The following is a 13,781-nucleotide window of genomic DNA, read 5'->3' as shown; positions in this document are numbered from 1 at the left end:
GGGTATTGATTGATGTAACAGTTATTAATTCGCGTGCTCGATTATCGGCCCGCTGCCGGTCGGTGTCTCCGCGGTTTCCGTAATGCAATAACGGTGATAGCGGCAACGCAATTCCCGCATCGCGGCGATCCGTCGTTATTCATTTAGACACGACGGCTTGTGGGAGGAGAGGGGCACCCGACGACAGCGGGAGGGTGTTCCGATATCTGACGGCAGGTCGGAGTTTGCGGGCGAAAAGGTTCGAACTTATTCCCTCTCTCCCGTTGCCTCCCGTCGCCGGGCGTCGCGGCAGGCGGACTTCCGCAAGAAATGGATAGGGATTTCCGTGAAAGTTTCTCTGGAAGTTGCGCGGATTTTTCCTCTTTCGGGAAATATGTTTCGTATCGTGGCCGCAACGATTGCAGTTCGGGAGTCGTGCAATTATAGTTACGCGCGAGATCAATTTTTCTCGACTCGAAAGGAGTCCGCTACTCGCGATTAGGACGAGGGTATTTGTCGACGGGCGAAATGGATTTTTCCCCCTATTGTGAGACCAACGTACGAAAAATTGAGTCCTTTTATGAGATCAAGTTGCAGGAATTAATAACATACATTTTAAAAAATATAGATGTGAATTTAACATCATGCGGTGTCTATAGAAAAAAGACTATTTTTAAATCAATCATATGTAATATATATTCATATTATATACAAGCGATATTAATCTTGCTTCAAAATAATGGTTAATAAATCTAATTTTTTTAGTTAAGGCTGTTTGTTTCTAAAAAAGAAAGAAAGACATTGTAAAATCGGTTCTAGGCAGCAGCATTTCTAAAAAAAAAAAGTCATGTGAAGCTTTCCGTATCTTTTAAAAGTTTTTGATTGTAAAAGAATTCATGGAAATAATTATATTCGATAATTAATGGAAACAATTACATTTATATCAACTTATTTGTAACCTGTGTGGGAGAATTTCACAGATCCTATAAAAAGGTTTTAGAGTGCATATTGCGCAGTTGCCGCGTGGCTGATGCGATATATAAGCTGGAACTGTTAATGCCGGCTGCATTATTAATCTCTACAAAATGCATTCTGATGTAACTATAGGGCCGTACAGGCCACAAGCAGGCTTTCAAAAGCTGTGTCATAGGCGTTGCCCATTAGCGAGATAACTTTTAATATCCTTGTGTCGGCAAGAACACAATGCTATCGAAGATATCGTCGCCAAAATCATCTTTTGTTTTCGTCCATTTTTCCCTTCGCAAGTCCGCACTTTCAATGACGCAATTTCACCCTCCATTAACATGAACAACAGGAATAGGGCGTAATTCAGAGCAAACTCGAGATAAATATCGTGAAACTTCGTCGATTACTGCGAAACGCCCTTGTCATCCTGCACAACGAGGTACTTTATGTAGAATTTATATAGTCACGAATGCATCGATACTCATGATATATGTTTAACCCTTCGGAGCTGACGTGGATCTATTGAACTCGTACAATTATATCCCTCCGGAACTGACGATGAATCTATTAGACCCATTCAATTACATTATTCATGTTACAGGTGCAAATTTAAATTATTGTAGTACAATTATTAATTAAAATACACTTAGTAAATTTATTTTTTTCTTCTAAACAACATTAAGTGAAAATAGATTGAGAAATGTTTAACATAAATAAAAGTCAACCGAGCCATAATCGGTTAAGGCGGATCTTGATACTTAATAATTTTTGTGTGAATTTTTAGAATTTCCAATTTAATTTTTATATCAGTTGTGGCACAATTTGAATTTTTTAAATTAATTATTATCTTTTAATTAACATATCATCACTTTAATAAAAAATTAACGTAACCATATATTAAACATTTTTTAATAATAACGGTAGAAAATCAACTTTAAAAACAATAACCGTTTCAATCTATGCAACGTTAATCGTTGTAATTGCACATTTTAGTGAAGTTGAAGCTTTCAACAGATTCAAGGCGTAAAACACTCGCGCCCCGGAGCGCTTGTTTGTACACGAACGAACAACTGGAACGATCGAACCGAGACATTAGACGGTTACTAGCAGCCATTAATCATACAGGACGAGGAGGCAGGTGATTAATGTTGCCCTCTGTACGCGCTAACTTCGACCCCTCCCCTTTCATCGCCCATTTTCACACTCTCTTCCTGGTTTTTTTTCGAGTCACCGTTCTTTGGGTTCCGTCGCCGTTCTCCATCGAGATCGCATCGCAAAACTGTCGACTATCGCCGAGCGATTAATTTACTATATCCATTGTTTCGTTTGTTGCTTTTGCCGTTTCGAGTTTCGCGAAACAGCCTATATACTCAGATCATTCTACCAACGGTTTTTATTTAAAAAATATTACGTGGAACTCTCTTGTGTGTGTGTGTGTGTGTGTGTGTGTGTGTGTGTGTGTTGTATAGAAAACATTTTACTGAACATCAAATTTAAATGACGGTCCATTTGTAAAATCCATCATCTCACATTTATAATTCACGATTTCAAATAATTTTCATTATGTAAACCACAATATCAATTTATATGAAGCTTCAATGATTTGTAATGTCAGAATAAATCATCGATTTTTAAATATATCAAATTTATCTCTTTAATAATATATTTCATAATTTCGCTGAATTGTACTGGCTTTATATACATCTCTTGGATTTATATCTATAAATACAATTTTAACTAAAAATACTAGACATCTTATTTAACATTTTAGTTCAAAAATTGGTTTATTGCATTTGTTGTGAATTTCATCTTTTGTTTTAGAACACTTTAAAGTTATATGGAATACCGATAATCAATAGAAAACTAAATAAAGAATTCCTTCAGATACATGAAAAAAAAATTACAAATGCTTGATACTTTTCGCCAAGCAGCATCTTAAATATTACTTTGTATTCACGTATCAATTATAATTTTGACAAAAAACCACACACATACAATGAAAAAATAAAATAAAAAGTATCCAAAATTAAAACCTCTCTGTAATATGTGATTTCAAAGTAACTTCAGCTAAAGTAATTTTATCAGCTCTATTTTTTAAAGTAACTTTTTATTAAGAAGACTGGTTTGATCAACGGCTTCAGAAGAAGAAAGAAGAATGAAAGAAGGATAATTAAATCTGCATTTTGCGAAATCACCCTTCATTCGGCGCCAATGATGCTGCGGTTGCTATTTCAGACTGCGACAGGGGCCTTAACAAGACGAGATTTAGGGCGTCCCAGGTGGCAGACTTGGGGCCCTAGCAGGTGGCAGTTTATATCGTGTACCTCGACGGAGTTCCCGGACCATTTAACCGGGACGTAAATGTTAAAAGCCCGCCGTCTCTCCCTTTACGTTCCGCGCGTATCCGCAAACGTTACGACCGGTTTTACATTCAAGTTTCGACGCGCCTTCGAGATCCGCATGGAGTTTCACGGGTGATAGCTAGAAAAAAAAAAATGCGATGTACTCTTCTGACGCACAGTGGAGAAAAGACGCAGAGCAGAAATTACTGCGAAGAAACGACTCGTTCGAGTTGCCATCGTTTCACAAGTTTCTCCATCCACCGCCGATCTTGTAATCGGATTTAGAGAAGAATTCTTAGAACCACCTACCACGCACTCTAACTTTTTTTTTTTAAACAAAACGTATTTAAAATTAATACAAAACAAATTTCTGTAAACAGTTAATTTGATGCTGGAGAAAGCACGCATTTTCATTATACAGCTCGATTATTAGTATCGATATATTATTCATTAAATAATATTAATATATAAAATATTAATCCTAATACTAAATACAAAAAGCCGCAAAATAATTACCCTGTTAATTAAACTGCCCGGCCCTAGAGCTTATACTGCAATTCATTAAAATTATTGTATGTTAACTCGATCCCTAATAATGAGGAAAAACTGCAAAGAAAACTCCATAAGTTCAATCCTTTTTTTCTGCGCGACACATTCTTACTCACGGGTCATTAAGAATTTTCGTAAGGACGTCGACTAATGGTATCGGTTGGATTACAAAGTTTTTACAGCCGCGCCGTTTCCCACACCGAGAATACGCGCCTAAACACCTGCATCCCTTTCTCACAATTCTCCCAAGACGCAACCTTTCTTCTCTTTCCTGCGGGGTTGCGCGAGAAGTTTCCGCTTCGCGAGTGCAGACTTTTCGCGGCATTTAGCCGCCTCGGCTCGGGAGACCGTAAAGTTAAATATCGAAGGAGGATTTCTAAGACGGAGAGACACGAGAGGGGGGTGGAAGAAACACCACCGTCGCCACGTAAATTGGCTTCGCCGCCAGAGGCGGTCGGTTAATCGCGCGAGGTCGCGGCGACCGAGCAACAAACCGGGAACAAATAAAGAACGAAGTTAAAATTCAATTCGGCCAGAAGAAACAATCGAAGTCCTGAACGCGAAAACTGGGGAAACTGCATTTGCGACTGTTTCAGCAAAGTTAGGAGAAATCCAGGGAGACACATGGAAATTTCATGAAGCTCTCTTTGTCTTAAAAAGAAACGGATAATAAAATTAACATAGTGAAATATACATCGTAATATGTGTGACTTTTTACACATTTAAATGCAAATGCATTCTCGAAAGTATCTGCATAATTATCATATAATACACATAATTTATATCATAATCTCCAATTTATTATTATCATATTTCAACGTTATAAAAAACGTGATAATAAATATAAAGATATATAAGTGTAGAGATAAATCAAGAATTTCGAAGCAATGCTTAATCCCTTTTGGAAGAAGAAAACATACGCTTTCCACAAAAGCGCCGTATCGGATTATATCCAGTAGAACAAGTCAAGCTTTGATCAGACTTCGGCAAAGCGCGCGCTACGCACAGAACGTGCAGAATGTATCCAATAAACTCATTCGCGTCGTTAAAATTTCAAAGTACAGGGTAAAATTAAATAATTAAAATTTCAAAGTTTCTCAGACAAACAACTTATATAAACGAGCTTTGATATGTAATTCTCTCGCACTAATTCCATTTCTACCAATGTAGTTTAATTTTAATGGTACAACTAACTTTACATCTTTTTCAAGAATTAAAAAAAGATGAAGAGTAAGTTGAATCTAAATTAAAGTTAATCTACGTTGGCAAAAACGGGCATTAATCGTACAGTGAAACTCGAGTGTAGAGTTAAATGTTCATCTCTCTGGCTCGTATTTTCATCAAGTTGAATTAGTATTTTCATCTCACGGTTCATCCAGATTTCTCAAGATAAGTGTCAGTCCGTATGACAAGCACTTTCTTTTTATATATACATATAGCACAAATCATACGATACCCTAACAGATCGAAGGTTCCGTCTGAACAATAAGTAAACTCCAGGTGGGTAGCTTTGACGCGGGTTAATCTCCCGAGCTGATTACAAGTCGCGAACAGCCAGACACAAATCCAGTTCCGCTCCTGCCAAAACCGTCGGTATAAGCCTACTTACACACGGCTGAACATGTAGCCGGCCAATCGTCGATTGGTAATCCGGGAATGTTTTCTGCCCGGTCCATTATCGGCTTAGCGCGGCTCCCGTGCTACTCTCCGTTTCGCAACGACCTGATTCCACGCGAGAAAAAAAAAAAAAAGAAACGCCACCCTATATTCCAGACGCTCCGGATAAATCGATAGTGTTAAAGATAGTTTCTTTACGCGCCATTTCGCATTCACAATTTCTCAAAAGGGAATTCGAAGAAATGTAAAAATCCTCTACGCCGCGATCGACATAATATGAATTCTGCAAACGTTTTTCAATAATAATCGTAATTTGTGAACTACATTTTTCGACAATTTTCGGAATACTGTCAATGAGATGAATTTTGTATTGCTGTCTGTTTTCAACATGACTGTTCATATTTCCCGGCAATTTCAATTTATCGTTGCATTCATTCAGTGAGACAATAAAAATTTGTCACGAACGCGAATAAAAATTTATTAGCAAAGAATTTGTTTGCTGCTCGTTTTACCGATGTAAAAATAATATCGCCGATTAAGGACGGAGTGGCAAGCGTAAACATCCTGTTTTCACAAACTTGTGAAAGAAAGGATGGCTTTCGTGTATGTACACTATCATCATCGAGAATATTATTCGCTGCGCTATTGAGCACGCTTAAAAATGCATGGGCCACTCAACCCAGACCGGAAGCACTCCAGTTATCCCGTTATCCAGTATCCTCGGGGATAAGGCCTCCCTTAATGATGACCAGCAATATTTGCTCCTTTGTTTTCCTATCAAGAGAAAAATAGTGCGCCCCTTCGTCTCGTGCATTAGTGCGCCCCTTGTAAGATCACGAGGTGTTTTATTTTCATGAACGAGGAAATTACAAGTAAAAATAATTAAAAAAAAGTCTTAAAGTTACGAAGGATTACTTTCCGAAGCCGTAATCCTCTAATATATGTACGTTGTAAAAGTAAATTGATCGCAAAGGAGAAACAAAAGAAGATAATTCAATAATAGAATTTTATAGAATAATCAAATTGATAGAATTTTGAATTTGTATTCACACCTCACTTTCATAAGACAATAATGCGTGCATTTATCGATAAAAGTGAAATGTGAATATGAACGTAAAGCTCTGCAAAAAAAAAAACATAAGACTATCAATTTGATTATTCTATAAAATTCTTTTACTTATTTCTTACGTTCTTGATATTCCTTTATTTCTTATATTTAAACTGTATGCTAAATGCGTATTCGTCGACGAAAATGAGTTGTGAAAAAGCTATACAGAAATATGAGACTATCAATTTTGTTATTCTATAAAATTCTTTTATTTGATTATCTTTCGCTTCTTCGTGATAAATTTACTTTTACAACCCGTATTTACATGAATCTGCATAGGTAAATCTTGTTATCGCGGCGCGATGTTTAGAACTGCTCCAATTTAATTCACTATCTTCCAAGTATTTCGATAACAAAGCAAAGTGTCGATTCCGCGACAGGTGCAATTAGCGTCTTACGAAAATTGCGCAAAGTCTATTACTATGCGCCAGGCAAAATCCCAACAATTCCGGCGTTCGCAGGAAGATTATTCTATAATTTTAACAATCAATTATTTAGAATTCAGTTATCTTGGCGAAGCTACCGGCGTATATTCAATTTTAAAACTACAAACAGTCGCCGAGGTACCGCTCGCAACGAGGCACTCAATATGTAAAGCGCGATGTAACTTCGCCGCGGCCGCAACTCCGCGCGCCGCGTGGATTAATCAAGCGGAATTCACGCCCGACTTGTAAACGTTGATCAAATATCCGTGAGCGAGTTAACGACCGCGGGATTGTCTGTGAAATTCGACTAATTCAACTCCCGGTGCGCGCGCGATGTTTTTCGGCGACGACCTCCGTCGAAGTTAAATTACGTTAGCCCTTTCGTTTCCCTGCGTCCTCCAATTAGGGACACACTTTCCCTTCATTGGTAACACGCAAACACACAGTTTGCATGCAGAGTTATATTTTTCTTTTGTTTTCATAATTTTACGACAGTCGAGTCCACGAGTTTTCTCTCTCCCTCTCCCCCCCTCCCCCTCTCCCTTTCTCTCTGTCTCTCTAATCTGAACGGATAAAAAAATTCTCAAAAAAATTCCTGCAACACGCCGCAGTCACGTAGAAACTCGTGAAAAATTTCCATCCCTTCCTAACATACATACGCGTATGTATTTGAATATGTATATAATTCATCGTCGCATTACACGCGATACTGCATTCAACGTACCGACTGCGACCGCTTTCAATATAAAACGAAGAAATAATAAATGAACCGACCGTCACGTACCGGGTGGCACTACTGTTGCTCACTTACCGAATAAAGTATGTCGAGGGTGATCGGATAGAGCAAATGCTCCACGATGACTCGGAGTACGGTGTTGGGTCCGCCTTGGGTCTCGCCAGGTCCGGATACCTGATTTTGTCCCGCAATCGCGACCTGGTTGTTCGAATTCTGTAACAGAGAAGAAAAGTGGAGATGAATTAAGCAAACTTCGAAGGAACAAACTAATTGCGATCGACGTTTACGCGTCGTCCAAAGTACTGAAGATACAAATTGCCGAAGTTTCGAATGGTACACTTACTAGACAAAGTAATTTTCGTCGAACTTGGCCTTTTTGTATTTTTAAGACTTCGTATAGAGGCGAATAATTAAAGGCTTATTTATATTAATTGTTTTGTTGTTAGCATAATAATAATAATAATATTAATATAATAGAAATCTATGTACAATAAGCCTTTAATTGGATATTGGTTAATAATATAATAGGAATAATAATCGATATAGTTATTTTAAAATCCAACACAGTTCAAGGTCTTTAAAAGCATCGATATAAAAATGGTCTGTTATGTAACGTATTACGATTATTAATAAATTTCGAACGAAATTTAAAACGTATATTAAATTGTTAATGAAATAAATATCAAAGCTTTTTACTTTTGTATGTGTGGGAAATTATTTGCACTGACTAAAATTGAAACGCTTTTATTGCAGAGGAATAAAAAAGTTTCTGGAAATAACAAAAACCTTTGTCTTTATCTAAATTGTAATACAAATGAGGACATATTTATACACATAATTTGTATTAAATCATATTAAAAAAAGCTATTGTATCGGAGAAGTAAAATAATTGAAAATTTCCTGGTTTAAAGAATACATCATGAATGACCTTACTGACTTCGATGCGATGCATGATCCTCCTTCTTCGCACGATATACAGATCACGGAAATTCTCTCTCGGCGTGTCTGCTGAGCGTGATGAAGCGGAATAGAAAATGATTTCTTTGAAGTGAGAAGCAGAAAGAGCGAGCGTCAGAAGAAAAATGGAGAGAAATGCGAGAGAGCAAACGAAAATAGATGCAAGAGTATTAAAATTGGACGCATACTAAGTGTAAAAACGAGGAGACATTATACTTTGTAAGTGAGAGCCGTATAATGGACGATGGCGCTGCTGGGTTATTAAAAGGAACCGTGTCTTTCTGAGTCTCGCTGAGTGAAACACCCGGTAAGTTCGACCCTAATATTAGATCGAAAGAGAAGTGGATTGGAAAAGAAATCGTGGCAACGTGCTACAAATCCTACAATAATCAATTTACAAGATTTCGTCTTCTCAACTTACAAGATAATAATTGTAAGATAATTATTTGATGCGTTACATTTCGACTAGATAAATAATTGAATGTGAAACATTAGGTATATAGAACGTATAAATACAATAATACATCATATATCTTCACTTTGAGAAAATTTGAGGCAATATTTCTTCGCTGCAAAAAATTTATTTACCAAAATATCAACGAGATCATATTTTTTTTAAATTAAAAATGTATATGTGACCTTCCGAAGATAAATTTCTCAATTAATTTAAGGTCATGCTGTAGAAATTTGGCGGAAGTTCATTCTTCCTATCTTTCGCACGTATGAAATACGTCTCGCGAACCGTCGCCGTTTTCATCAGCTGCCGCTGCCGGTAAAGCTGTCAAAGTGAACTTTAAAGGGGTACGACGCGGCAAGCATTAGCATAAAATGCTAAAGAAACGCGCCACATTAGAATTTCGATGTAGATTAAAGCGCGGCACCCGCCCGAGCGAGGCTCCTAAATCTGACTTCGTAAAAATAACTTCTCTCGAGTAGAGTATCCTAACAAAATTTCCACGACGATGACGAGAAATGGTCTCGTTTCCTAGTTCGCGCAAAGTCGTAGAATACCTGAATTTTTAGATGCAGATACTAAGCTAATGATTCTCGCAAAGATTTCTTAAATATGCGTTTAAGAGAAAATTAATTTTAAGCTACTTTATGTAAAACCCCGTATCAAATTACAGACTGAATTGGAATTTCACCAATCAAAATAAAATTCGCTAAACTTAATACGTAATCCGTTTTCTTTCTTTTGAGTAATTAAATTCCAATCGGGCGCGAATCACAACCTAAATCCCTAGTCTGATACAAGCTTAATATAACTCCATGGACATTTTATAGGTAGATACAAGAACAGCTTTAACCGACGAATAAATAAAACAAGAACAAGGTGTAAAGAGGAATTGATTATTATTTATAGCTCGTGTTACTGTCTTCTATATATGGCAAGCCGTTTCGGATAAGATTGGAATAAAGAATAAATACACACAGCTTCACATACCACTTTCTATGATAATATCAATATACACATCTGTAACTTGAAGAGAACAATGAGAAAAAAAAATTATAATAATAAATATTTATTTAAAAAATAGGGAGTTAAATGAAATTGATGGTGTCTGTACTAAATATAAATATATTTTCATGTTTAGTAAATTTAATTGGTACTATTCAAACAAATAATTTATTAAAATTGAGTACATTCTTTCAGTGTAAAAAATTATTTTTTTTACGTAAACGATCATTTCATGTTTTTACATTTCAATTAAAATTACTGTTATTAACAACATATTGAATGTTATTGATTGTTTTCCAATTTATTAGCATTTGAAAATATTATGGATATTAATTTAATCACAATTTTCTGAAACAAGTGACAATTACCAAAGCCTAAATAGTCGAATATGGAATTCGGAAGATCCGAGTTTGAATCCCAGTTGAAGAATATTCTTCACAATTATTTACTGTTTTTAAGATGTTTATTATCAATATTATTTAAACTACTGTCAATTTAATTTTTGATAGGTATACTACTACTTTAGTTCTGTTTACGACTGCATGTCGAGGCTGAAGATATTTCGGCGCGCAGTTTGCAAAATTAGATATATAATATAAAATCCATACTAAAATGTTCAGAGAGATCTAGCTTATACCGAGTAGGCTTTCGTTATTTAGTTGTGTGTTCACAAAACATGATCTTATGACTTTTGGAATAACCGATAAACAAGTGAAAAGACTAACTCAATTAAGAACATATATAATACTATAGTATCATCTTCACGGAAGAAACGTAATCGCGGATATGCTACGTTCAGAAGGTGTAATGTTTAACCGCAATGTCCTGACCTCAAAAATACGACACGTTGAGAAAGGACATAAAAGTGAGAAGTAAAGCTACAGAATATAGTTTTCTTCAGCGGCGAACGATGATCGCAACAATTCGGAAGAAATAACCCGAGTGCACGGCGAGGGAGTAAAATTCTATTTCAAGAGACGCTCTTAAACGCAAGAGCTTTCGTTTTTGCAGCAATGATGTTGAATATACGTCCTCAGACGAATTAAAATATTAAAAATCTAGGTGTCTTTTTATAGTCCTTAAATACTTATTGTTTTGAAAAAGATATGAGTTTGATAACGTCTTTTCTTTTAACTTTGTAATCATGTTAAACGTCTCAAGATGTATCAAGAAGAAGAAGAAGAAGAGAGCTAAGAAAAAAAAAATATATCGCGCATATAAAAATGTTTCATAATTCTCAGACATATTTTCTTAGAAAAGAAGAAAAAGCTAGCAGCAACGTGTGAATCTTTATGTAAAAAGTTATACCGAATCGTTTCTCGCAGACAGTATATCGAGGCTAAATGAATAGTTAAATGGCCAGTGTTTCCTTCGCTGTGCGCGTAAGATCTTACAGAGAATTTACGAGCGTGCTAAACCTTGCCTCATCGCGCCCTCGTTTCTCTTCACATCAACCAACCATCATTTGTAACAACGTTTCCATCTTTGACGGCTACGCTCCAGCGCCACTTTTTAACGCGTAATTCAGTTACACCTCAACGCGTCATGCGTGCGTTCGTTTAACGGCGATGTAAAGCAGATCGAGACTTCATCGCAAACACGGCGGATATTATTATCGCCGTACTCCCTAATAATTTTATGAGCAATTTTATTTGCATCGTGCGTTCGCGATTTAGTCGAGTTTCCGCTCAGATCCGAAACGGCTTCCGGCCCTGCAATGTTCATGGTGTACTAGTGTTACTAACTGCAAATGTAAATGTTTTACAAAAGAACTGAATATAGATTAAGCAGGATAAAAAAATTAAAATGAATGAGAGCAACTGGAAATGTCAAGAATAATCTGAACGAGATCGAGATGAGGCAAATGTTGCCTCGTAAAAAGTTAAAGGTAAAGCACAGCTATCTGCTGATTTTTAATTTTGCGCTTACTTGCGATATGAATAATTTGCAGCAAATGCTAACTGAGAGCTATTTCACCGTTAAATCACTCTGACATGAAACTAAAGGCATAAATAAAGTGGCTCGGCAAAATTCATGTCCTGATGACCCTTCGCGATGGATAATATTCGAGATCGCAGTGCTTTCTTAAGAAGGAAGGATTAATTTTGACATTCCAGTATCGAGAGAGAAGAAAGCGAGAAAGACGGACGAGACGAGAGAGAAAGTTCAGCCAGCTGCTAATTAATTAGCCTGACAAACGTTAACTGACGGCTGTTTCCCCTCCCGTCGGGTCTGCCCGCCGGCTGTAAGGGTGGCGTGCGGCTGGCCATTTTATCCGGGAATTAATCCTAAAAGTTGCGCGGCATACATCCCCGGCCTCTCGCACTCCACAGTGTTCCATCTCCGTTTCCCATCTTTTCACCTCGATGCCGATCCCACCCCTCCAATTAGCGGCCTATAAATTTCCATGCGTGCGGAACATAAATTCGCGCCGACGCTCCTCGCTCTTATTTCCTTCCCACCGACCCCCATTTCCATCTTTTTTTTTTCCAAAGGAATTCCCGGGACCGCCTGCCTTCTCTCGATGTGCAATCCTTTTTATCGATACCATGCGTCTTCCACGAGAGACACGCGATATCGAGAGATTCCTGGAATCCCATCAAGTCCCGCCGCGAAAGAAATTTTCCGGCTTGAGTACGCTTCTGGAAAATCTAATTTTATTTGCTCGCTTATTGGAACGAAAATCAAATATCGCGTAAAGGATATAGGGGTGCTTATAGCTCTTTGGCCGCCGCCGCGCCAGAGAGGTCCATCCGGTGTATTTATTGCTGGCGCGAACGGCAGTGAATTTCGCGCGCGGCTAATTATGCCGCGGGATAATATTCTACATCTTCCGTAATAAACTCTTCGGATTTGCGATAAATCTCTCGACCTCGTGCTCAAAGATTTTCCATTATATCGCGTCGTGGCCATTAGCGATGCTCTCGAGAACGTAGCATGAAATTAATAACGAAGTTACAGTTGTCATCATCTTATTTTAGTTACGAATTATCTGCACGACTGGCCGCATTAATTTATATCGAAATAAACAGCCGTATGTACAGAGAACGTATGCTACTAAATATTTACTATTTATATATGACGAGTGTATCAACTATAGTTTCTAATTAAAATTATAATATTGTGCTCATGTTAGAATTATGGCGTACCAACTGCACTGCGGCGTGTTAAAGCTCCCAGTCATTTTTGCGGAAAATTATTCACGCATTTTGCAGAATTCGCGTTGCAAATGAAATAAAAATTTGCGTATCTATAAATTATGCATTATTTAATTACGTGCGACGGCTCCGAATGCGAATTGCAATTAAATAAATAAAATATTTTTTTTTATTTCGTATACATTTTCTCCTCAATTTTTTTGCAGTAAAAGTACGTCTTTTATTGTTCAACGAGAAACGTCAATATAACATTAAAAGATGGACGTTCCAGTACTTGTAGATTACGACGGCAAGGCGGAAGAGATCCACTACCTTCCCGCCGCTTAGACCGACTTAATTATACTGAATGTCGATAATAAAGTCACCATCTGCGAGCGCGGTCTAGAGAGGCTCAATTAAAGCCGTTCTTTAAGCCGCTAAAGAAAGATCCTCAGAAGAGGAAGAAGGAGTCTTCCATCCGAAAACTACAATTCCCGTTCGAAACT

At 37.3% G+C, this 13,781-nt stretch overlaps 1 protein-coding gene across 3 annotated transcripts in view; it reads right to left on the bottom strand.

Moving 5' to 3' along the window:
- heph (polypyrimidine tract-binding protein 1 heph) overlaps nucleotides 1–13,781 on the bottom strand; it is a 347,034-nt gene that overhangs the window by 34,363 nt on the left and 298,890 nt on the right. For all 3 annotated transcript variants that reach the window (XM_018546685.1, XM_018546692.1, XM_018546697.1), the window contains exon 6: nucleotides 7,798–7,935. In XM_018546685.1, the coding sequence (XP_018402187.1) occupies nucleotides 7,798–7,935 (138 nt within the window). The remainder of the gene's footprint in view (nucleotides 1–7,797; nucleotides 7,936–13,781) is intronic.

The sequence above is a fragment of the Cyphomyrmex costatus genome, unplaced genomic scaffold (assembly GCF_001594065.2).
Source record: "Cyphomyrmex costatus isolate MS0001 unplaced genomic scaffold, Ccosl1.0 scaffold120, whole genome shotgun sequence".
Taxonomy (NCBI): domain Eukaryota; kingdom Metazoa; phylum Arthropoda; class Insecta; order Hymenoptera; family Formicidae; genus Cyphomyrmex; species Cyphomyrmex costatus.
The sequence above is the reverse complement of the archived record's forward strand: the minus strand, read 5'-3'. Positions and strand labels throughout refer to the sequence as shown.